At 48.6% G+C, this 20562-nt stretch overlaps 1 protein-coding gene across 11 annotated transcripts in view; it reads left to right on the forward strand.

Moving 5' to 3' along the window:
• The first annotated feature begins 1805 nt into the window (after window positions 1-1805).
• LOC105463931 (multivesicular body subunit 12B) overlaps window positions 1806-20562 on the forward strand; it is a 182015-nt gene continuing 163258 nt past the window's right edge. For 3 of the 11 annotated variants that reach the window (XM_071078352.1, XM_071078353.1, XM_071078354.1), the window contains exons 1-3: window positions 2632-2784; window positions 11434-11508; window positions 16610-16732. In XM_071078352.1, coding sequence (XP_070934453.1) covers window positions 2695-2784; window positions 11434-11508; window positions 16610-16732 — 288 coding nt within the window. In that variant the 5' untranslated portion in view covers window positions 2632-2694. Of the gene's footprint in view, window positions 1989-2592; window positions 2785-4623; window positions 5364-11433; window positions 11509-16609; window positions 16733-17213; window positions 20407-20562 lie in introns of those variants that run through there. The other 8 variants (XM_011711369.2, XM_011711367.3, XM_024787395.2 and 5 more) reach the window with 7 other exon arrangements.

Here is a 20562-nt window from a genome sequence, read left to right on the forward strand (position 1 = left end):
CTATAGTGACGGGTAGTGCAGGACAATAGTATCACTCTGTCTCTGAAACAGGTTCGCTTACCCCATAGTGAGAGCACATGGTAATATTTGCTCTCTGCAGTCAGCTGAATCCAAAAAGAGAACTCAGAAGCATCTATTATTGTCTACATTTTCCAAACTCACTCATCTTCCCTCAGAGTGGAGAGAGGCCAGGAGTCTTATTCTAATGGAAGTCCCTCTATATGGAAAAGAAGGCTTCTCCCTTCAGTACCATAAGACAGGGTAAGGAGAAAGAAGAAGAAGGAGAAGGAGAAGGAGAAGAGGGAGGAGGAGAAGCCTTCTCCCTTAACATTTAGGAAAACCATTGATTTTGGTGTTTATCTTATAACCAATCACCTTACCAAAGTCTCTGTGATTTTTAGTTGATTCTTTTTTATTTTTCTTTTTTGGGAAACACTTAAATCATAAGCAAATAATGACAATTTTATATCTTCCCTTCTAATATTTATATTTCTTATTTATTTTTCTTATCTTATTGCATTGGCTTTATTCTATAGCCATTATATCAGGCATCCTTTTGACCCCGACTTAAATGAGAATACCTTTAGTGTTTCACCATTAAATATGTTTGTTCATAGCTTCTGATAAACTTTGTCATGTTAAAAGTTTAAAGTTTCTTCCTATAATAGTTTACTAAGAGTTTTTAGAAATTTGTGGGCCTTAGTTTTGAAGTTTATAAAATACTTTTAAAGCATCTATCCCATTGATACTACTCCTGTAATTTGTTTTCCTTTAACAATGCAATGAATTTGCAACTTCCCTAATGTTGAATTTTTCTTGCGCCTCTGGAATAAATCTTGCTTGATCATGGTGGGTTTTGAGTTGTTTTAATAGTAAACTGGATTCAAATGGCTAAAATTTTATTTAATAGTTTTACAACTACTATATACTTAAATGAGTTGGTCTATAGTGGAGGTTCACATATTGAAGATTTATCAGTGAGCTTTAGGAGGTGGTCCTGGCTCAGATGAGTTTGGGAAATGCCAGGTTAAACAAACCAAACAGGTTTCTTTACTTCTGGACTTCACAGAGGCCTTCCTTAATATACGAACACTTATCGTGATTCTCCAAAAGGTACACTATAAACGGCATGCAGTACTTTCTCGAGTTGCCTGCAGAAGCCCATTTTCAAAAACCAAATATTAAATTCTCTGGGGGACTCGTGTTCTAGGTTAGTAATCTGCAGTTCTTTTTGGTATTGTCTGTTGGATTTTGGTATCAGGGTTATGCTAAACGTGGGAAATGAAATAATTGTTTTTGTTTCTTTTATTTATGTATTTTTCCTGTGTAACAGTTTAAGTAACATAGGGGTGATCTGTGCCCTGATGGAATGATAGGGCTTGCTGTAAAGCCATCTGAACCCGTGGCATTTCTGAGTAGTGAAGACACTGGGAATGCATAAGTGCACGGCTTCCCTACAGGATGTTTCCCCCTGACAGCCCATTCTGCTTGGAGCCCTTTTCTTTAGGATCAAACAGCTATTATGGAAAAGCCTAGAATGTGTGAAAATGAGACTCAATGCGTTAGCAAATCGATGCTGATCACTCCTGCATGGTCCTCAGTTCCTAATAAATGCTCCAGCCTCCTGGCAAGAAACCTTTCAAATCTTGCACACGCTGGCCTCTGCCGGGGTGCTTGGCTGGGCCGTGTGGGGGCATGGTTGGTTAAGGCGCAGAGTCCGCCTTTCCTACCAGCCACTCTAGCTGAGGGTCAAGCTCTGGACCCTCCCCCAACCATCCAGCTCCATTTTATCCTTGGCTTATGCCTTTCCCCAAGTACTGCAGAGTAGGACTCCAGCTAAAAACCTCTTCTAGATGCTTGCCTGAGGCTGGCCACAGAAACCGGACTCTAGGCTTCGGGGGATAAATCATCTAACCAGCATAAGGAGAGGCCTGAGAACTGCTAGGAAATTGGGGTTAGTTTGAGACAACTGGCTGAGTTCACCTTAGGTGAGCTGGTGGGTGGGGGAAGATGAGCTGAAGGATTCTAGGGTTCAGTGAAGCCTAGAATGGCTGGGTGGGCGGAGAGTCCCTAGAAGGGGCCAACTTCTAGCCTGAGGGCCTGGGGGCTTCTAGTAATCTGCAGCCGAGCCGAAGACTGGTCTTGGGTACGGCGAGGCCTACGAGAGCTAAGCGGGCTGAGGGTCCCTGGAAAAGACTAGCCTGGGGGCGGAGACCATCCATGCCCCACGCTCCAGAGGCCGGGGGCTGCCAGGGGCTGCCGGGGGCCTGAGGCTGGACTGGGGTCGCCGGCGGGCTCGGGGAGGCCCGGGTGGGCGCACCGGGGCCCTGCCTGGAGCTGACGGGCTGGGCCGAGGGGGAGGCTGGGGAGGCGGGGTGCCGGCCGGGGCGGCGGCGCGGGCTCGGGACGCCAGGGCTCCCTCTTCCTCCTCCTGCCCGAGCCAGCCTCGGGCGCCGGGCGCCTCCCTCGATCCGGAGCCAGCGCCAGCGCCGGGAGGCCCGGGGCCCGGCCAGCCGCCGCGGCCCGCGGAGGGAGCCGCCACCGCCGCCACTGCTGTTGTCGCCGCCGCCGCCAGGCCGCGCCCCGCCCCTCCGCCGCCGCCGCCGCTGCTCCCGGTGAGGCTCGCGCTCGAGCTGCGGCGCCGGCTCCTGCCGCCTGGGCCCCGGGCCCGGCCCCTCCCGCGCCGCCCGGGCGATGAGAAGCTGCTTCTGCGTGAGACGGAGCCGGGACCCGCCGCCGCCGCAGCCGCCGCCGCCGCCGCCGCCGCCGCCCCAGCGGGGAACAGTTAAGTGAGGCCCGGGCGCCGCGGAGGCTCGGCCGAGCCGGCCCTGCAGCCGGGAGGGCGGGCGGGCGCGGGGCGCGGGACCTGGGCCGAGGGGCGGGCGGACGGGAGGAGCCGGGCCGCGCCGAGGCCTGCGGGCTCCGTGCCCGACCTGCGGCGGGGACAGGCCTGGGCGGCCTTTGCCGAGCCCCGAGCGCGCCGCGGCTGCCGGTGCCCGGGCTCGGCCCGGCGGCGAGAGGCGGGAGAAGCTGGGGGACCCGAGTGCCGGCAGCGCCCCCGAGGCCCGGGCAGGTGAAGGGTGCGGAGAGCCACCCCTGCCCGCGTGAGAGGGAGGCGGCCCACCTGGGCACAGACTGGGGACAGTCTGTCGTTTGACCGGCCTGGCCTGGGGTCCTGCTCTCTGTGGTCACGTGGGTGCAGACCAACGTGCACCTGCCCCTGGGGCATGACTGCCTCTGTGATCTGGGCACAGCAGAGAGGATATCTAAACCCTCTGGCACCTGTCTGCAAGGTGACATGCCCAGCCTGGGTACCCGAGACCCACAGCACCCATCCAGGAACATGGTGGGCACGTCGAGCACTCTACAGTGACTCCAGCACCAGTGAGATGCGAGGAGCAGGGGCTGGGACAAGAGCTGAGGCATGGCACCAGGGGACATCACATCCTTAGAGGCAGGCACCAGGGAACGGGGTAGACCCTAGAGCATCTTTTGTCCTCTTTGTTACCAACACACAACTGTTCTAAATCAGCAGCCCTTCTCACCAGGAAAGATGAGACTCTTCTGTTCCCTGCCCCTCAACAGCCTCTTGCGCAAGGCACTGAGGAAGACCACAGCAGGGCAAAAGGCAAATGGCGGTCACCCCTTCCCTGCTCCCTGCCCCCACCCAAGAACCAGAGCCCACTCCACTTGCTGCCACAAAAGCAGACAGCAGACCAGCTCCTCTTAGGGGCCTTTGTCTCTCGTGGTTCCTTCTCAGTATAATCTCATTGTACATTTCTCGACAGCTGGCTGGATCTCATCTCGTTTTAACAGGGCTAGGAAATCTTATCAGCAGCACCAGAAAAGCTTAGAAAGTTAAAAGATAAGCTCTGTGAAGCCTTGACTAGCTGAAAAACTCAGTGTGCCAGGATGTTTAGTTACAGTAGATGGTGACACCTTTCTTGCTTGTTGGAAATCATGTGGGGTACTTGGAGATACTGTACCAGGCTCAGAATCTTTAAATAGGGCCTCTGAGAGCTGCTTCTGCTTGGGACCCGGGCTCCAAGCCCCATGGGAAGCAGTTGATGTGGCGATTACTGGTTCATTTGAACCTAAACTTATCATCGGTAATCCACATTTTTCATTCCCTCCTTCTAGGCTTTAGGTCACACTCCTAATTCAGGCTCAAGGCATTTTCCCTGCCCTGTCTCCATCCTGCTAGGGGCCTTTTACCACTTCCAGCTGGAATATTGTGCAGGGAGTTATGTTATGTGCAGGGAGTTTAGAATTAGACCTCAGCTTAAGGGAGTTTAGAATTAGACCTCAGCTTAAGTCTTGGCTTTCCTGCTTACTTTGTGCCCTTGGACAAATTATTGAACTTTTCTGAGTTTCAGTTTCCTCATCTGCATAGTGAAACTAATGATCGTATTCATCTCATGGGATTATGGCGTGATGTAAATGAAATATTGCAAGAAAAGTCTAGCTCTGCCTGCTACTATAGCAAGAAGTCAGTAAACGGTAGGGGTTATTATGAGAGGTTTGTTAACGGATGAATGAGAGGAGTAGCTTATTTATTTTTAGAGTTTCTGTGTCTTTTTTTTTTTTTTTTTTAGTTTTTGTTTGTTTGTTTGTTTGTTTTTGAGACAGGGTCTCACTGTCACCCAAGCTGGAGTGCAGTGGCACCATCATGGCTCACTGCAGCCTTGAACTCCTGGGCTCAAGAGATTCTCCCACTTCAGTCTCCCAAGTAGTATAGGTACCTGCCACCACGCTTGGCTATTTTCTAAATTGTTATTATTTTTAGTAGAGATGGGGTCTTGCTATGTTGCCCAAGCTGGTCTTGAACACCAGAGCTTAAGTAATCCTCCCGCCTTGGCCTCCCAAATTCCTGAGATTACAGGCGTGAGCCACCACGCCTGGCCTATTGTTTAGTCTTTAACAGGACAACCAGGAAGTGATGGTATAGTAGAAAGAACACTGGGCTTGGATTTAGGAGCTCATGTTTGACTCTCAGGCTACCTCCTGGACCCCAGGTGACCCTAAGTGAGTCACAGAAACTTTCTGAATCCCCATTTCCGTAATGTAAAAGTGTCTTAAGAATAAAGCCTACCCCATAAAGCTAATCAGTCAAGAAGGCTGAAGGAGCTAATGTATGTAACTGCACTGGGTACTCTACGAGGTGGGGCTTCTCATGAAATTTAAGTGCGATTCAGCATCCAGCAGCAGATCGTGGTGTTTTTTTCAGGTCCGATGTTTATACAGTCTGTTGAGGGGAGAGCTTTAAGAAAAAGAACACAAGAATATCCTGTGTTTGTACATGTTACAGAACCACGCCACCATGTGAGCACACTGCTGGATACCCTCTCAGGGCCTTGGAAGGGGTAAGGGAGAAGTGTAGTCTCTATCCATTTCATGGAGGATCTGTTCCTGGGGGGGATCAGAATCCAAATGGCATAGGCCCCTCTGTCTGAGTTTGCTGGAAATGCTCCATACTCAAAGGGAGACACCCTTTCCACACTGCAAAATAACGATGGTGCTGGAGTCAAGCCTGGGAAAAGTTGAAGGTGCTATGATGATGATGAAGATAACAAATGACTACATGGCTGGATGTGGTTAGGATAAGCACACTGTGTTGCAGAGCCTCCTTTGCAGGTTGGGTTGTGGAGGGGAGGCCTGGGTTTCTTGAATGAGCTCCTTCTCCCCAGGCTGCTCTGTCTCTCACCGAGGCCCACCCTGGCCAGCATTTCCCCAACTACCCACCCCTCAACCCCGGCTCTCCTTGGCCTTCTACTTGCTGGGCTGCCCTTGGGAATCATGGCTTCCCTGTGCTGTCTGCACTAGTTGCAGTGGGTTTGCCAGAGTCAGGTCTGTCTCCAGCTGCCTGGGAGGCAAAGCCACTGCAGAGTGTGCCTGACATTACCTCCCTTGTTGGGGACATCCTGTGGGCATGCATTTGGTTTACTTGACACGCGTCTGGCGAGATGCGGAGCTTGTCCAGGCAGAAATGTGAGAGCCCTGTGGGCCTGGAGCCCAGGAGTTGCACATAGTAGCTTTGTAGCTCCTACTTCCCTTAGGACTGGAGGGCCATCTTGTTGGACCTGTGGCAGGAGTCAACACGAGTTTGTTCTTTCTTTCTTTACACACACACCACACACACACACACACACAAAAACAGATTCTAATCAGCAGAGCAGAATATTCAAAAGAATATCCCCTGATCTTTTAGAAGAGAGAAATAAATGAGTTCATAATGTGCTAAATAAGCCTGTGGTATTGATGAAAATGCAGATTCTAGGCCCTCATACTCAGACTTCATTCAATCAGAATCTCTGGGGAACGGGACCTGGAATCTGCATGCTTAACAGACACCTTGGGTTATACTTCTGCTTACCAAAATTAGAGGCCTACAGTTCTTGACGCTTTCTTAAAAAGTGTTAAATACACATAACATAAAATTGACCATCCTGCTCATTTTTAAGTGCACAGATTGGTGGCATTACCCACATTCACAGTGTGGTGCAGCTACGCTGCAGAACTTTTCATCTGGCAAAACTGAAACTCTGTGCTCATAAAACAACCTTCCATTCCCCCTTTCCTCACCCCTGGCAACCACCATTCTGCTTTGTGTTTCTGCGAGTTTGACTACCCTAGGTATTCATAGAAGTGGATCATACGGTATTTGTCTTTTTGTGACTGGCTTATTTAGTTTAGCATACTGTCCCCAAGGTTCATCATGTTGTAGCACATTTCAGAATTTCCTTCCTTTTCAAGGCTGAATAATACTCCATTGAATATGTGTACCATATTTTGTTTATTCATCCATAGATGGATGCTTGAGTTGCTTCTATCTTTGGGCCATTGTGAATAATGTTGCTCTGAACATGGGTCTACAATTCTCTTTGAGACCTGATTTAAATGCTTTTGTGTAGATACCCAGAAGTGGAATTGCTGAATCATATGGTAATTCTATTTATAATTTTCTGAGGAACCACCACACTGTTTTCATAAAATAGTGGCTGTAAGGCTGGGCGCGGTAGCTCAAGCCTGTAATCCCAGCACTTTGGGAGGCCGAGACGGGCGGATCACGAGGTCAGGAGATTGAGACCATCCTGGCTAACACAGTGAAACCCCGTCTCTACTAAAAAAAAATACAAAAAAATAGCCGGGCGAGGTGGCGGGTGCCTGTAGTCCCAGCTACTCGGGAGGCTGAGGCAGGAGAATGGCGTAAACCCGGGAGGCGGAGCTTGCAGTGAGCTGAGATCCGGCCACTGCACTCCAGCCTGGGCAAGAGAGCAAGACTCCGTCAAAAAAAAAAAAAAAAAAAAAAAAAAACATAAAATTGTGGCTGTACCATTTTACATTCCCACCAGCAGAGTGCCAAAGTTTCCAATCTCTTCACATGCTTGTGAACAGTTATTTTGTTGGTATGTTTGTTTTTGGTTGTAGCCATCGTAATGAGTCTAAGGTGAAATGTGGTTTGGATTTGCATTTCCCTAGTGGCAAGTGATATTGAACATCTTTTTGGGTGGTGGTTGGCTATTCATATATTGTCTTTGGAAAGACTTGTTATTCAAGTCCTTTGCCCATTTTTAAATTAAGGAATTTGTTTTTGTTGTTGAGTTGTAGGAGTTCTTTATAGATTCACATATTAACTCCTCATCAGATATATGATTTGCAAATATTTCCTCCCATTCCATAGGTTGCCTTTTCACTCTGTTGACTGCCTTTTGCTGCAAATTCTTGATGCTTTCTACACATTATAACTGTGTAGAAACAATATTATTTGCTATTCCGGTTTTGTAGGGATGGAAACTCAGGCCCAGTTTACTTTAACTTGCCTAAGGTTATGCAGTAAGTCTCAGAGCTGGGATTCAAGCTTGGGTCCCTTGGACTCCAAAGGGGTGCACCCCTTCCATTCCTCTGCTCTGCCTGCCATTCCCCGCTTGGAGCTAATAGCATAAGGAGGCCCCATGGAGGTGTGAAGGAAGGGGCGTTGGTTGGAGAAATGTTCAGTTGCAGGCGGGGAAGCATGAACGGAAGGCCTGGAAATCTCTTCCATTAGACCACTGGGGTGCCCCTTCCTGTAGCTCAACATCATTGCTTAGATCTTAGAAACAGCAGAGAAGTGCAGACAGGTTTTTTAGTTCAGTTTGATTGTGTTTTGTTTATTTGTTTTCTTAAGCATTTTATAAGCTTGTTTCAGAGCCCATCTGCTCCTCGCAGTTCCCCGAGCAGTCCCTGTGTGTTCACACCACGGTGCCTTTGTTGAGGCTGTCTTCTGCCTGCAAGACTTTCACCACTCCACACACCCCCATCTTTCAGGGAGGTCAGTTCTTTGCTCACCTCTCCCTGCCTGACCAGGCAAAAGGAAGAGTCCCCTCTTTTGCAGTCCCTTTCTCTTGGGGTATTTCCCACAGCCCGTGAGCTCCATGTCTTATTCATTGCTCTATCACCCAGCACTGTGGAGCTTCTCCTTGGCTGCGCGCTCTCCAGTCTCAGTCCCAGCCTGAACCAATTAAATGAGAACCCGAGGATAGGGAATGGGAAAGCTGTGCTTCTACAAGCTCTCCAGGGCATTCTTCCTGCAGCCAGCCTAGACGCCCATTGGCCCCTGACAGGCCCACATCCAGTCTGGCTGCACTGAGTTAGATCTAAATCTGGAATCCCCTGGAAGTGCCGCAGTCCCTTCCCCCCTCCTCTGCAAGTGGCTAACCTCTGGGGTCATGGTGTGTGTCCTGCATGGAGGTATCAGTGACCCCAGACCCCGGGCTTTCCTTGGAAGGGTTCTGACAGTTCTGCTATTCCCCCGCCCCTTTATGTGCCCCTGCCCCTTTATGTACCCTCCTTAATCCAGTGAAACCTAGCAATTTTGAGAGGATAGGAATTTTGTTTGTTTATCCTTCCCCATTCATTCATAATCCATTTATTGAGCACCCACTGTGAGGCGGGCATTGTGGTGGACATAACACACCTTTGAGTAACTTATGGTCTGCTAGGGAAAGCGTGTTCTAGCCTTCTGAGAGGCAAGGCTGTGTGTATGTGTACGTGTGCATGAGTGCATGTATGCACATACGTGTGCTAAGACTACATGCTTGGATGATGTCAGGATTCTGAGTGGTGGCACCTCTCTGGCTGGGCAATTGGAGAAGGTTTGAGGGGAATGGAAGGTGCGACCTTGTTTGGTTTTTTTTGAGACAGACTCTCACTCTGTCACCCAGGCTGGAGTGCAGTGGCTCGATCTTGGCTCACTGCAACCTCTGCCTCCCAGGTTCAAGCAATTTTTCTGCCTCAGCCTCCCAAGTAGCTGGGACTACAGGTACGTGCCACCATGCCTGGCTAAGTTTTGTATTTTTAGTAAAGACAGGATTTCACCATACTGGCCAGGCTGGTCTCGAACTCCTGACCTTGTGATCCATCTACCTCAGACTCCCAAGGTGCTGGGAATACAGGCGTGAGCCACTGCATCTGGCCGTGACCCTGGTTTTATTTATTTACTTATTTATTTATTTTTTTTGAGATGGGGTCTGGCTCTGTTACCCAGGCTGGAGTGCAGTGGCACCATCTCAGCTCACTGCAACCTCCTCCTCCTGGGTTCAAGTGATGCTTGTGCCTCACCCTCTCTAGTAGCTGGGATTACAGGCACTCACAACCACACCTAGCTAATTTTTGTATTTTTAGTAGAGACGGGGTTTCACCATGTTGGCCAGGCTCAAACTCCTGACCTCGTGATCTGCCCACCTTGGCCTCTCAAAGTGCTGGGATTACAGGTGTGAGCCACCATGCCCATGCATGACCCTGGTTTTAAATGGTGGGGTGGGTGTCTGCAGGGGAGGAACCTGGTGCTCTTGGCTGAACTGTCAAGAGGAAGGAGGGGGAGACTGGAGGGCTGATTCTGAGGCTTTTCCCCATGGAAGATTACCTTTAGATTCATTTCATCCATTCATTCATTCTTTTCTCCATGGAAGATTGCCTTTAGGTTCACTTCATCCATCCATTCATTCATTCGTTCATTCATCAAATACCCGATGAGTACCTGCTCTCTTGTACTTAAATTTTGGACTGTAGACCAGCTGTTTTAGTGTCAGCTGGGAGCTTGTTAGAAATGCATGTTCTTAGACCAGCTCAGGCCCTACTGAATCAGTATCTCAGGGGGTGGGGTTCAGGAATGTCTGCTTTTCACAACCTCTCCTAGGGATTTTTGCACATGCTAAAGTTGGATAACTCCCACCTCAGAATGTGGACTTTCCATCTCATTATTGTAGCATCAGTGCTTAGCCAAAGTGGCTCCGTACTCATTTGTGGACTCACTGTTCACACGCCAGGCCCCCGTAGGGACCGGGAATGTGGGAGGATGCTTCAGGGGGAAGATGGCAAGGTCAGCCAAATTTGAAGTATTCCTGAGCCATGTGGGCAAAGACACCAGACAGACACCTCTGAGTCTAAGGAGAAAAGCCTGGCTTGGAGGTATTTTGGAAGTTATTAGCATATGAGTAGAATGACTAGATGACTAAATATATGAAAAAATAATTCTCAAGACCCATGTGAAAGTCCGAGAGGGGTGTGGTGGCCTGGCTGGCCTGAAGACAGGTATTCTGATGATTCTGGCCGGGGCCCCTATTTGCCTGGCACTGAGATGATATTAGTGTTTTTACTCTGTGAGCACTGTGCCCCTCAGGGCAAGCTGTGACTCCTATCACCAAACACTCAGGAACCATTGCTTTTGGGACCCTGGGGATGGTTTCATTTGTAGGCATCTGCCTTCTGTTAGGGTCCTTTTTTTTCCTTCTCTACAGGGGACAATATCCAGCAAGACCTGATGGGAGTGGACACAGACTACCCTCATTTGCAGTAATCATGGGCAAGCAGGTGGTACCCACAGTGTACGAGAGAATGCCCTACCCTCGAGTAATGTTCCCTGGTTTGCACAGAGTCAGGCCTGTAAGGGGCAGGGCTTTGGCCAGGACAGTGCTATAGAACTTGATCCTGGATTTATTTTTGGAAAGTGAATCCTGGAACCTACCATTGCTCCTTAAGGGTTGGAGGAATCTGAACCCTAGTCCTGCCTCATGTGGTTTATGCAAAATCTATGTTTGGTAATCAAATGGTTAATAGAAATCTAAGCATAGGGCAGATTGAATAGACATGTGCATACAGTGGATTCTTCTGTTGCAGGGAAGAGGAAGTGCTCACAATTGTTAGTTCCCTAGCTGGAAAATTATTTGCGATCTAGGAGAGCTTAGAAAAATATTTACCTTAGTTGCCCAACAACTTAGCAGTCCTTCTAGCAGCCAGTGACTTGTTGCCACCTGCCACTATGTCCACCAGCATTTGTCAGAGTGATTTGACTCTGACTGGTCACCAGGTAATCTGTCTAAAGTTCAGAAGGCGTCAGGATGCCACCCTGAAGCTCCACAGTGACAGCCTCTCAAGTCTGTGCACTGTCCCCCACAGGTGACCTCAAAGCCAGCTGCCCATTTAACTGGGCACGGCATGGACACTGGCCCCAGCTCTCAGCCTTCTGAGGAGGTAGGTCTCTGCACCTTTCTGTAAGGAGGTGGTTGGGTTTGTGTGTGGTGTGCATTGGTGAGGCCTGGCCACAGGTTCCCTCCTTGGGGATAGGCAGTCCCTTGCCTGTCCTTCTGACCCTTGCTTGCAATTTGCCAGCAGAAAGGTGTCAGTAATCCTGGGGCACCAGAGGTGGGCATGGATTCTTACAGACCATTGCTGCCGCTGGGAAATAGGCAAAGACCCTCTCTATGAAGGCCAGAGCAGCAGCTTTTACTGGGGGACAACCCATTTCCAGCAGCCACCTGCTCTTGTGGTGTTTCCCACGGCGAATGAAATGTTTATTCTTTTCCCTTCCTCAGCCCTGGAAGCTGGTAGATGTGAGCAGGCAGTTTTTGTCTTTGGTGCCCTTGACTTTGGATTTCAAGCAAGCTGATCGCAAGTTTGCCCTTCTGTAGGGATGTAATTAAGCCACGGTTTTTGTCATTTCAATTACAGTAGCCCAATTTAGCCTGCCCCCCTTTAATACTTTGAAATTACTCTCCTCAAAAGTTGTATGCCAGTCATGCTTTCAGCCTTGACCAGCAGTGCTCGCTGGCGCCGCTTCTGAGCCGGCGTCACCACGGCAGGAGGCCGAGATGGCGGGAGGCTGGAACGCGGGCCCACTGCCCACAGCACCTCCTTTGAAGGCAGCGCCCCCTGCCCCCTGCAGTTGTTGCTCCCTGAAAGCACTTTAAACTCCTCGGCCCACACCCCGCCGCTGGAAGGGCCTCAGTGGAGAGAGGTCTGAGCTTTGTTAGTTGCGTTTTGATTTCAGTACAGGAGTTGATAAAACGAGATAAACCCCAGGCTCAGGAGGGCCGTGGAAATTAAACAGAGATGATATCAAAGTTCCCCTGAGTTTTCAACTGTGATACAGTAGCTCAGTTTTCTCCCAGACTGGGGCCGGGAGGCACGCCTTTGATTCCGAAACAATGTTCAGCATCAGTTAAGCCCAGCACTGCTGACTTTCAGGGATTAAGCACACTGTTGTAGTAATTCTTTGATCAGCTACAAGGGAGCAGTGTGCCGTCTGTATGAAGGGTCTTTATAGTTAAAGTTCATTTCTCCGTGAACCTGGGATGACAGTCTTGTGCTAGGTGCTGCAGTGCCGGGAGCTGGGGCCTCCCCAAGCGCTATCTGCAGCACTGCAGGCGGAAGCTGGAAGCAAGCTTGCTCCTGGCTTTGTTGTGTGGTTTGTATGATGCTCTTTGAGTATGGCATGGTGGAAAAAAATCCTCTTGGCTTAGAAAACACTTCACCTTAACCCTCCCCAGCTTTCCCATTCCGTACACATGTGGGCACATGTGCATACGTGTATGTGTACGTGCACACACACACACACGCTACTCTCCTGCCTTGCAGAGGAAGCCTCTCAGGAGCAGGCAACGCCTGAGCCGAGGCTCTGCAGTCCCCAGCCTTGGAAATGACCTCGCAGAGGCTGTATGCCCGCTCAGGGGAGAGGTCAGAATGGAACCTTCTGGGACCTGATTACCTGCGAGGTGAAAGTAAGAGGACCTGCTCAAGGTCCAGTTTGAGTCCCTGGCATCCCAGCACCTTTATTCCTTACCCAGCATGTATTGAGAATAGACTTAGATTGGCCCAATCCTACAGTTCTGCAAAATCTCAACATTTGTCTTGTCATCCAAAACACTGGGTCAACTTTGGAGGTTCCCTATAGAGACCTTCCTTGCAGCCACAGCTGGGATGGCACAAGTTTCGCCATCTTGCTTCCCCCTCCTCCCGATTGGCCCTGCAACTTCCAGTTGGATATGGAGCCCCTGTGAGCTGTCGATCCTGCTCACACCGTGCCATAGATCAACCTATTCCCTACTGTGCGGTGCTCGGATCTCCCTCATTAGGCCTAAATTTACCTCCATCCTACACAAACATGGCCTTAGCTCATTTTTATTGTTGTAAATTATTTATGAGGGGAATGTTGAATCTTGAAACTGAGGTGTCAGGAAAATTAATCCCATGCTACTTTTATCCTTCTGTACTTTTTCCCCCCTTGCTTGACTTATTGAGCTGTGGCTAGAGAAAGAAAAGCTTTGGCATTTTAAAATACAATTAGTGTTGAAACTGCTTTCTCAATTGGATGCCTTTCTGCCTAGTACAATGGAAAACAGACCAGACCCAGGGAGGAAGACCAGTCGTCCCACTCCTGGGAGGTGACCCAGCCACCTACCAGGTTTGATGTGAGCTTCAACTGGGAAGGAGCCTGAGAAAGCTTCTTGAGAGCTGCAAAGCACTGTCCAAATGCTACAGACCTGTCAGTGTGTTTTGTGGGCAGTTTGGACTTTGAGATACAGATGGATGCTGGATGAGGAGCTGTTGATACAACCTGGGGTTGTTGCAACCAGGCCTCAGGATTTGATGTGAGAGGGCCCGCATGAATGGCCTCTTCGAGTCCTCAGCCGCGGGGCCATCCTTCCTGGCTTGAGGCTCCGCGGGGCCTGGGAAACGTGGAGCACTAGTTAATAAATGGCCTTTTGTTAGGAAGGTCAATTGAAGTGCCGGTAGAGACGCCGTTAAGAGTAATTTGCAGTCAGAAAATATGTAATTCAGGGCAAACGGCTTTGAGTGATGGCCCCTGCCATGGATATCTTGGGCGTTTCTCATTAAAAGCTGCCTTGGTTGGTGATGGCGCTTGCTCCATGAGTCGGCCGCAGCGCGCGCGGCCCGGAGCCATTTGTCCATATTTCACAAAGGCCGCCTTCGTCTGTCCGGGGCACAGCAGCTGGGGGGAAGGAGAGAGAACGGCGGGCGTTGGAGATGCTCTGCGAGCAGCTCTGCGGGGCCCTTTGGCAGGCCAGGCCCAGCTCCTTTGTCTGCCTCAGCCGGGGGCCGTCTGCAGCCATCTTTGAACCTTCTCCTGGGCCGCTGCAGGGCATTGTGGGAGCAGCATGGCTTCTTCCAGGGCCTGGTGACCCTCCCTCCTGCTGTTGAGAGCGGGCTCCAGGCAGAGGGCCATTGTCATCATTGTACCGGGAGGTACGATGTGACCAGGGGGTGTGGCAATGAATCCACCAGCAAATAAGATATTGCTTATTCATGCTTAACCCCACTTCCCTCTCTCTTCTCCTTTTTCTTTGTCCCTTTCTTTTCTCTCTCTCTATGATAGTAGAGTCCATACTATCTTAAAAAAAAAAAAAAAAAGAAAACTTACCTCACATGTTCTTTTATTAAATTCACAGCGTGATATTTTAGCACTGGCAGAATTCGTACATTCTGTTAATGAGTTGTTAATTGCAAAGCATTCTTGGTAACCAACAGCAGGTACCAATATTTTGCAAACTGCAGCAATGTTATTTTCATGTTACCAATACTACGGGATTTTTCAAGTGCTGAGCCCTTTTGATCAGTGCCTGCTCTGGATCTGCAGGTGCAGATATTTAATTCTAAACCTTTACTGGGGACATGCATGTGTATTCACTCAATAAATATTTACTTAATGCCTACTGTGTGCAGGAAGCACTAAGCCCTGTGTTTTATGCAGATAAACCTGCCTGGTAAATGAAACTTGAAAGTAGAAAATGATGCAGTGATGCAGTGTGATACCCCCTGCCCTGGCCGTTTAGAAGCTTATTTTCAGAAGAATTAGGTAAAGCATAACTTTGTTAAGCTTTTGTTGTAAACAGAAGAGGAGACTGCAGCTGTGCCAGGCACTTCCTAGCCTTGATCGAGGACTCAGCTCCATTGCACTGACAAGTCTGTTTCCGGAGCTTTTTGTGGGTTCCACTGACTTCATGGGAGACTTGCATACGGCATTTTGATTGTTCCTATTTAGGAGGCTGCAGTCATTTTTAATGGCCTCTGCCTTTTCTAATTCTAGGCTAGAAGCAAGAATATTCTTCCTGCCTGCTTAGTGAGGTAGGGTGTTTGGTTTGTGTTAGAAGCAGTAACCAGCCTTGAGAGATCTGGCAGACCTACAGCCAGTGGAGTTTAATTGCTGCAGAAGGAGGTGGAATTTGACTTGCTCTTTTTCACTGCTTGTCCTTTTAAAAGTACTTAGGTTCATTTACATATGGTGGTGTCTCTCTTATTTGCTTTCTGGTGCACTGCCACTCCAGCTGCCCAGACCCAGTGCTCTCTATATTCTACCTGTCTCCTCTGGTCACATCAAGAGGCAGTCAGCAGCAGAATAATAATTCCATTTTCCCTCCCTTTCTCTCAAAGTGCCCAGCAAGAATTATGATCATTGTTACTATTTGGCTTTGAGTAAGTGCCCACATGACCCGAGGGTAAAACACAACAAAGGGATCTGCCAGTCCCCTAGGGAGTGACGCCTATCACATTTCTGACCAGTTACCTGGACTTGTATGTCCCACACCCCACCAGCCTTATGTGCTTTTTTGAGCGCCTACTGTGTACCAGGGACCTCTCCAGACCTTTCATTTACATCTATTCTCTTTGACTCTCTTGGTGCTCATAGGAGCTCTGCAAGGGTCAGTATCATGACCTCGTTTTATAGCTGAGAAAATGAAGGGTCCATGAGGTTAAATTGCTTACTCAAAGTCACCAGCTAGTCAGTCATGGAGCCGGGAGTCCAACACCATTCCTTCACCCAAGCCCAGAACACTTATTTCTATGTTTACAACATTCTTTGCTTCTTTGCAAAGCTCTGCCTGCTGAAGGCCTAACCTTGGCTGTGGGTTTGGAAGTCTAGGCCTCCGTAGGAGAGATTGCAAGGGAGAGAGAGGAAAGGTGTTGTTAGGCTTAGCCATGTCTGACGTGTCTTCAGAGCAGCTGCTGGTATCTGTTCAGAAATCAAGCAGCTGATGGCGGAGTTAAGAATGACGTGCTCTTGGGTTTGAGTCAAACTTACCTTCTGAGAGTAGAGACAAGCTCTCATGTTAGCTCAGTGTTCAAAGCTAACTGGAGAAGAGTGGGGACCAGAGGTGATTTGAATTCTTGACCTAGAGAAAGGGTCACATAGGGTCAGGACTCATTCAACTAGTTCAGGTATGTGAACCTCAGGGTATTTGCCCCAAGATTCTGGTTCTGTCTGTTTGAGACTTTATATTATTCACATAAATGCTATGTTTGAATTTTATGCTTTCTTTTTCCTTTGCTGAACCAGGACCAGTCCACCATGCCTGAAGTCAAAGACCTCTCAGAAGCCTTGCCAGAAACGTCAATGGATCCCATCACAGGAGTCGGGGTGGTGGCTTCTCGGAACCGAGCCCCGACAGGCTATGACGTAGTAAGTCAAGATACTAGTTTGTACATTTTGCTCACTGATTCTACAAGTATTTATCTCCTGTGTCCAAGACCCTCTGACCCTTGCGTGTTAAGATGTGCTTCTTCCCTCTAGGAACTTAATCAAGGGAGGGTCTGGAGAGCATCCTGGTTTGGGAGTTAGAAGACCTGAGCCCATCTGGGCCATTTCCTGGCCTTGACCACCTCTATGATGGTCATTTTCACCTTCTGTAAAATTAAGGAGTTAGATTCATTGATTTTCAACTTCTGGTTGTGACATTTCATGAAAAGGATCCAGAGTCTATGAACGACTCCTGGTGGTTGTCATGTATTGTCATGCATGTGTAAATATTGTAAAGGCATTGTCCTACATCTGTGTAGCTCTTTACAGTTTAAAATGTTTCCTACCTGTGAACTCATTTAACTCTCATGGGCTTTTGGAAGGCTGGGAGGGCAAGTAGCTGTATCGCCTCTTTGCTGATTAGGAGAACCCAAGCTCTGAGAAGTGAAGTAACAGAGTCCCAGTCTTTGGATATGGTGAATCATCAGGACCAGACTCCCTCCAAGTCCAGCGCTGTGGCTGACCACACCACCACAATTTAGTGGAGAACTTTCCTTGCTTTTCAGCAGACATCTGTGCAGGTAGTAGTCCTGATGATTGGTAGTAGTCCTGATGATTGGAACTGGTTATTTTGTTGTTTCCATAGGTAAATTCTGCTTCAGTTGTAAAATTCTGATTACATAGTACAGAGGAACATTACGGGAGTTTAATTAACGTGGATATTATCATGTGTTCTGAGATTCTAAGGTGGTCTTAGGTTTACTTTCCTCACTTTGTGACGTTTTTGTGCTTATTCACTGAAAATGTGCACCAAGAATACATAAGAGTGAAAGAACACAAATCTCATTAGCCAACACTGAAAACCTCCCACAGCAATTAGAATAGTGTCTGATGTCCTGCAGTGAGGAGGATGCAATGCCTGGTCCAGCAGAAGATGCCCCAAGGCAGCGTTTCCCAACTTCGGCACTGTTGACGTTTCGGGCAAGACAATCAGATAATTCTTTGTGCTATCCTGTGCTTCATAGGATGTTAAGCAGCATTCCTGGCCTCTCCTTAGTGAATACCAGTAGCACCTGTCCCTCCTCCCCTAGTGGTGACAACCCAGAATGTCTCCAGACATAGCCAGATGTCTCCAGGAGCAGGGGGTGGCTGGGCAGAATCAGCCCCCTTTGAGAACTGCAGTGGTCAAGGCAGATCTGCACTGGGTCAGCCAGTGCTGGGTCCTGGGTAAGGAAGGAGGAGCCTGTCCAAATGCTACACATCCCTTTTCCAACTGTTTGAAAGCTCATAAACATTTTAAAAGTGAAAAAGTGAAGGAATCTTTTTTCTGACAAACATTTGAGTCTTTCCTGCTGCTTGACTTCAAAGCACGATTTGAATGTATAACTTTCCATAAAATAGAATCATTAGGCATGGCTTTGTGCCACGAAACTCTGGGGGAAGCTAATAAAAATGTTCCTGATTTGAGAAGCCAAAGTATCTTTTGATGAATTAGGGATGAAGCAGCAAGTCATGAATCAAGGCAGGGACTGGGACTTCCCGCTGTGGGAGAGGACGGGCTCAGGGGTCACTCTCCTAGGAGGGCTTGCAGGGAGCTTGAGCCCAGGGCAGGGGTCTCCCCATCTTCCCATGCCCTCTTTTGTTGATCTGTATCTTTAGCATTCCGTTTGTACCTTTAGGGTCATCCTGCTTGCTTGGCTAGTGGGTGGCAGATGGCCTTTGATAGTTTGGTTTTCTGGAAGTCTTGGTAAGTCTGACAGGAGCAGAATCTATCCCTATCATTTTCTCCTAACATCGAGCTCAGGGCAGAAGAGCGCAGTGTCAAATGAGTAAAATTAATAAGCACATTTCATGATTGTGCTGTGCCGTGCATTTTAGTGGGAGGTGAGCAGGGCAAGGGGCTTGAGCTCATCCGCCCGGTAATTACCCAGCTCTGCACAGCCGAGGTAGAGACTGCTCCGGCTCCCTCTGAAAGCCCTAACAGGGAGAGAGGTGGGAGTGCCCTCTTGGTGCTGGCCTCTGGACTGTGTGCAGACAAGCGTCTCGTTCCCCAGAGGTCTGGCCCCAAGTTCAAGGAAGGCGGGGAGGGCATGGTGAGAAGAGAGACTTCTCATTCCTTTTATCTGGAGTTTCATATTAAGTCAACATCCAAACCAAAGTGCACGGCGCTCTGTGGTGGCTAGGCTGCAGAAATGCTCAGACAGAACTCCAGCAGATGAGGAAGCCCTGCTGCGGATTGGGCCGAGACCTCTCTCTGTCTGGTGTAGCTGCTGTAGGATTAATTTCTCCCTGCACACAGAGCCCGTTGAGTACTGCCACCACGCAGCCCTGCGAGTTAGGCACCAGATGGACTGGTGACCCTGAGTAGCACAACTGCTTTAAAATGAGCTTAGGTCCCATTGCTGCTCGAGGTAAAAGGTGCCAAATGTTCATTTATAAAAATTTAATTCAATAACTTCCCTTCTCTCTGGGTCAGGGGAGCCTTCTTAGGCTAGGGGGCTGGGGATTATATGCTAAACTTCTCAATTTATTGTTCCGATGTCTGCAGTCCTCTCTGAAAGAGCCTCCCTTTTCTGTTCTGCACCCACACTATCTGGGAGTGACTGGTGCTTCTCTCCCCTTGCAGTCAGAGTTGGGGTGAGGCTCGTGCGTCTTCGTGATGCCACGTGCCCGGAGTAGTGACTATATGTCATAGATGACTAGTGTTTGCCAAAGATAGTGCATGCGGTTTTATCCTGTGTGGATGGTCAGTTTTCACAGAATTGTAATGCTATAGAGAAGCACTTCCTGCTACAATTCCTGTGTGCGGAATGTAACCTTTGATTTACAAGCCACTCTGGGATGTTGCAGTGTCTGTGGGGCATCAAGCTGGACATTACTGAGAATCATTGTTGGGTGTGTTTCCAGCGATATACATTTTACCTTTCACCCACATTCCTTTGCCTTTCTAAGTAAATGCTTATGACCAGGCGTGGTGGCTCATGCCTGTAATCCCTGCACTTTGGGAGGCCGAGGTGGGCAGATCACTTGAGGTCAGGAGTTGAAGACCAGCCTGGCGAACATGGTGAAACCCCATCTCTACTAAAAATACAAAAAAATTAGCTGGGCGTGGTGGTACGTGCCTGTAATCCCAGCTACTCATGAGACTGAGGCAGGACAGTCGATTGAACCCAGAAGGCGGAGGTTGCAGTGAGCCAAGATTGCGCCACTGCGCTCCGGCCTGGGCAATAGAGTGAGACTCTGTCTCTGAATAAATAAATAAATGAATAAATAAATGCCTACAACTCAGACTGAAACTGCAACACTATATTTATGAGATGACTCTTTTTCCATAAAAAACATGTCTTCCTTTCCTTGAAAATATACTTTTCTTGGTTAAAAAAAAAAAAAAAAAGTTAGCAACACAGAGAAAGTGAGACGAATCAAACACTCCAGAACATTTTAATTTTACATTGTTTATCTGTCCACCCCATTTTTTGAGTACCTACTATGTGCCAGCTAGGAGCTGGGGAAACAGCAATGAGCAAAACACACACAGCTCTGCCTTCATGAAGCACACAGTCTGGAGAGGAAGACAGGCAATGATGGCTGCAAATAAATAAAAGATGAAACTGGGGGTAAGTGCTTTGAAGGAAAATCCTTATAGATGATTTATCTTTCAGATCTAGCTTTCCAGATAATTCTGACAGCATGAACCCCTTGCATCCTACTTCTAAAAATCACGGATCATTCCTTTCTTTCCATACCTGGAAGCCTGCTAGGTGTTGGAGCCT

This window comes from Macaca nemestrina, chromosome 14 (genome assembly GCF_043159975.1).
Source record: "Macaca nemestrina isolate mMacNem1 chromosome 14, mMacNem.hap1, whole genome shotgun sequence".
Lineage (NCBI taxonomy): Eukaryota > Metazoa > Chordata > Mammalia > Primates > Cercopithecidae > Macaca > Macaca nemestrina.